Source organism: Alnus glutinosa, chromosome 1, assembly GCF_958979055.1.
Source record: "Alnus glutinosa chromosome 1, dhAlnGlut1.1, whole genome shotgun sequence".
Lineage (NCBI taxonomy): Eukaryota > Viridiplantae > Streptophyta > Magnoliopsida > Fagales > Betulaceae > Alnus > Alnus glutinosa.
The window spans coordinates 36,028,917-36,034,043 of NC_084886.1; the positions used below are offsets into that span (position 1 = coordinate 36,028,917).

Below are 5,127 nucleotides of genomic sequence, written 5' to 3' on the forward strand. Positions count from 1 at the left end.
CATCAATTAATGTCACGAAATCCATAAAATCCTTCTCATCACCCTTGTAAGAGATCCCCTTAATGTGATAGTACGATTCTACATCTTGCATTGCCTCTGGGTAACCTATAACCTACTTCATCCTTCTCTCCAACATTAGCCCCATCTAGATTACCTCCTACGAATATTCTAAAGAGCTCTAAATTCTCTTAGAACAACATTCTCTAAATTCCTCGTAAATATTGAAACATTACATATAAATTTCATTAAAGTAGATGATATAGAGGTAAAAAATATTGGGATTAGAGCTAATGCTAATTATACTACTCAATCATTTGGTATTTATTTGTTCTTTATTGAATTCTTTTTTACTAATTTCTAAATAGTAGACTGTTATACAATTGAAATAATGTGACAGTGAAAATTACTACTTAATTTTCTTTTTCTTACAAGTTCTGATTTGCTGATTAATTTTTATAAATAAATTAATAATCATATAACAATCTACTATATAATATTACTGGATTCGTTTCTCAACAGTCACCATGAGCATTATGAATATTTGGCCAAATGATAAATAAATAAATTATAAAAGAGTAGTATATCTAATAAGATCCGATCCAGTCGGTTCAAATAGTCTATTCGGTCGGGTAATGAAAACAAAACCAATTAGCAAAAATACCAAAAACACCCCATCTTCTGCAGCCTCAGTGGGGCTTTTCAGCCAAACCCTCCCTTTAACACACCACCGTCGGTTCTTCTCGGCGAAAATACAAACGAAGGAAGAGAGCAACTCTCGTCACAACAGGTCACTGCATTTCACGCTTCATTGAGTTTTCAATTGCCTTTTTTAGGGTTAAAAAAAGGAAATGGAAGATTCAAAACTTTCTTTTTTATTTTCCTTCGTTTTCTGTGCAACCAAACAGAGACGACAGTTGAAAACCGTTAAATCCTCTAGGATTGGATTTATAAAGTAAGGTAAAGAGATTTTATACTCGAGAAATAAAAATGAAAACTTTGATTTTTGCGTCAGAAGCAAGGGTAGGTAGAGATGAATAGGATGATTGTGATGTTAGGAAAAACTGTATTTAAGTTTTTTAAGCCACAAAAATGAAAGTAAGAATGTTTATGTGCTCATAAATATAATATATATAGCTTAAGTTTATGATTTTTGTTGTTGCATCATTAAAATCTGCTTTTGAAATCAGATGGCTTTGAGAGGTGTATGGCAACTGCAAAAGCTGATTGTGAGCTATTCTGATTGGGGTGGAAGTAGTAGGGGCATCAGGTATGCGATTTTGAGCCAATCATTTCATATATATTTGTTATTCGTTCTTAAAATTTTAATATCAATTGATTGAACTGAAAGAAGATGCTTGAGAATGCTTTAGCTTTTACTGCATAATCATTTGCAAAGGGATGCTGTGATTTGTTTTGTTAATGAATTGAACCTTGCTTGCTTGAAAGCTAGAAGTTCAAATGGATGATTGTAGTTGACCACATTGTGTTTGGTTATTGTAGATTAGAACTTTTTATTAGGAACAAAGAGATCTGTGTGACAATTCTTCTTGGTGACAGTGGTTGTAGATTTGTAGTACCCATCCAACCTAATTATGCTAGATACCGTAGAACTGCTCTGTTTATGGTAGGAAGACTGTTAAAATAAAATAGATTTATGCAATAGAAATTCAAAAACAACGATGATTTCTTTATATTTTGTTTCTTCCTTTTTTTTTTCTTTTTTTTTTTTTTTTTGCCTTGGGAAGATAATTAAATGTACTTACCATCAGTGTGTTTAATGTATGCAAAAAAAAAGAAAAAAAGAAAAAAGAAAAGAAAAAAAAAGGGGACCTAGGGCAGTTTGAAAGTTGGCCAAGGGAAATGCTATAGACTTCATAACTCCATAGACTTTATAACCCTGGGTTGAGTATTTTATGTTGCCAATAGCAGCTTCATGGACAGTCCCACTTGATGGTATTTCAGAACTCATTGGGCTACAGGCAGGGTTATTCGCAGTTGCTCTTTTCTTTTCACTGGAATCATGGGGGCTTCAGAGTTCTGAGCCATTAACTCTCTGATTGAAATATTTGGTTAGAATATGAAGTTCCTTTATTTTATTTGCCACTATTTTCTGGCGGAAATCCGTGCAATTACAAAGTTTAGTAGAGCAATAGTTATTTATCCCCTATAACTTTGTTATGATGGGACCATAAGGAAGTTATCTTGGGACTGCAGATGTATGGATTGCACATAGCTTCCTTATGTGCTTGGAGGCTTTCTTTAGGTTTTCTTGGAGTTTTAAGTTAGTTGGTCTTCAGTGGGTAAATTCAATGCAGTATTCTTTTAGATCACCCCAGGGCACATTTTCTCAAGCTTCACTGCAGTACGACAAGAAGCTCCCTATTCCCTGGGTTGTTGCTTGCTTTCCGGTGTGAGGCAAGAGAATGATGGTGTAATGGATGCAACACTTCTTTACCCAATTCCAGCCATTTTCCATGCTAAATTAGAGTTTATATTTAATGATAGAGTTGTGAAAATTCATTTGAACAACATTTACTGTGAAAGTGAAGGAAACTAGCTTAAAGTTTTAGTGCCAAAAATTGGGTCCACCAATCTGTTAATTGTTCCCATCTCAACAAAGTTTCTAATATAGGAGTGCCCCGTTACTTTTGAAGCGTCTACCTCTTTCCAGTGCTTGGATAACACACCAGAGGTGTATCATTTGTTTCAGGGAGTGGAGATCAATAATTGGATGCACTATGTGATTCTTTTTTTATTTGTTGTTACGGGCTGGGTTGGTTAGTGCAAGTTCTGCATACTACTGATGGAAGCATGGTTTACTATGGTGTATAATCGCTTTCTCACTGATTATTCTTTGAAGTAGGCTTATTTATTTTTGCTGACTACTTTTTGGTCAAGTTCTCTGAATAATGCTGCTACAAGCACCATTGAGAACAATAGCAATACCTAGAATATATATGAGTTATTGGTCACTAATTCGAGTCTCACATTCCCCTCTCCTTACATATATATATATATGAGGAACCCCTCCAAGGTAGTTCACTTCGTGTATCCATCCCTGTCGGTAAACCTTGGACCCGTGTGAAGTGTCTTATCCACATGGATCGGGTAATATTCCAGCTTCGCAGACAGATTGGCCTCAAGAAATTGTTTGGACTCAAGGGGATTCAAACCTTTGACCTCATGGGACTACCTCAAAGACCAAGGCCCCTACCACTTGAGTCAACCCCTTGGGTTTTGGAGCCAATTACTAATCATAAAAATAAAAAAGTTAAAAGACCTCTGAAAATAAAACTGACCTCTGAATAAAACTGGACATTGGACAGAGTTCATTAATCAAAAGAAATTGGATGCTGAACATGATCTACTATTTGACTTGCATATGGCATTATTGTAGTCTCAAATTAGGGTTCCCCCTCACTCCCCTCCACCAGGGCCCCTCTTGCAGTTAGGGCCCCTCTTGCAGTTAGGGCCCCTTTGTTTTCGTTGTCCCAGAGGTTGATCAATCTTATGCTTTGTCATATATTTAGCCCAATGTGTCGAGACCTATGTTATTTTGTGAGCACTGGAATATTAAATATATAGTGTTTCCTTTCCATTCGATATGGCAGGGCATTTATGGAGTCTCAGCTGCCAGCATTTAGAGAGAAAAGTCCTCAGCTAGAAGTTGTTACTGAACTCATCCGTGGTCAGCATCCGCATTTGAAAGGCTTTTACCGTAAGACCCCCTCCTCTGTGCATTTACTGCAAAACACCTTCAAAAGTTTATATGAGGATTTATTTTGCCAAATGCAACAGGGAACAAAAATCAACGGGTGATATGTGTGAAGAATATGGATCCAGAAGACATACTTCTACATGCAACCAGGCTAAGGAATGCATTGGGAAGAAAGGTGGTGAAATTGAAGACAAGACATGTGACCAAACACCCTAGCGTTCAGGGCACATGGACAACGGATGTGAAATTTTGAGGCAGAAGAAACAGCTCCAATGAGGAGCTTCTATTGGTGTGTTCTAGTAGTTCGCTCTGTTTAGCGATAAGTACCATGCCTACTGGAACCCTAATGTTTTTAAATGGAGTTTTTTGTTTGAAAAAAATGTTTTGATATGACAAAAAGATAAGAGTAGTTGCGGTGTTTTGTATTTTAGGTTGTTTATTAATGCTTTTGTTTTGAAAAGACAAAACAAAATGGAAAAGAAAAAAGTGTTAGTAAAAGGGTAACCCTATAACTCAAGCTCAAGTGTCTTTTCCCAGCCAGTGCTCTTAGAGCTACTTATTGGAGTCCTAGGACCGTATATATCGAGCACGCAAGTGCAGCTAGTTTCCCTCCGCTTTTGGATATGTTTTCCCCATTGGAGGGAAGAAAGGGTTGACTGTGTGGGAGCATTGTACTCCAGTGCTCCAACAATTCTCAACAATCAGGGCCGATAGTCCCAATTTAACCTCTAAAAAGGTAAGCGATTACCAACATTGCATTATATCTTTTTCTCGGACAAGCCACTAGGAACACTTAGCTAGCCCCATTGGCACTAACATCACCATACACACAAGAATCAACCGCGCCGAGAGGGTCATTGCTGCCATGCTATATATGATTAATAGCATTTTTAGAGAGATGGAATTTTTATAGTGAAAAATGCAGCAACGGTTCCAAAATTATTCTAATAAAAAGTAACACATACCAGATTTACCTTCAGGCACGTTTTGAGTGAGGTTAAGAAGAGCAGGAACTCCCCTACCCTGCGCTTAAATAAAGCCTCAAATTGCAGAATAAGCAAACATGCATTGCCTCTTTCGAGTGACAGTCAAGCTACATCATCTTCCATCTTATATTCTCCCAACTTTTCTTTGAATCACATCACTAAACAGAATAGCCTGCAATGGCTTGTAAAAGGAAGCCATCATCGGTGTATTGTCCCAATACTTACCTCATAATAGAAAGTTCTAAGGGTATACATGCGAATATTGCTTTTAGATATCAACATCCGCATCATGTTTTTAGCGGTTATTATCTGCAATTTGCATATTAGGTAATAGACATTTTGTGCCTATTTTAGTCTTTTTAGCATTCTTTGAATATCTATATAGAAAGTTCTAAGGGTATACATACGAATATTGCTTTTAGA

At 36.7% G+C, this 5,127-nt stretch overlaps 1 protein-coding gene across 1 annotated transcript; it reads left to right on the plus strand.

Annotated features, from left to right (window-relative positions):
* Window positions 1-639: 639 nt before the first annotated feature.
* Window positions 640-4,143, plus strand: LOC133858819 (large ribosomal subunit protein mL43). Its single transcript, XM_062294277.1, has 4 exons — window positions 640-787; window positions 1,188-1,267; window positions 3,612-3,718; window positions 3,799-4,143. The coding sequence occupies exons 2-4, from the start codon at window positions 1,188-1,190 to the stop codon at window positions 3,969-3,971; spliced, it is 360 nt and encodes a 119-aa protein (XP_062150261.1). The 5' UTR covers window positions 640-787; the 3' UTR covers window positions 3,972-4,143.
* The last annotated feature ends 984 nt before the right edge of the window (window positions 4,144-5,127 follow it).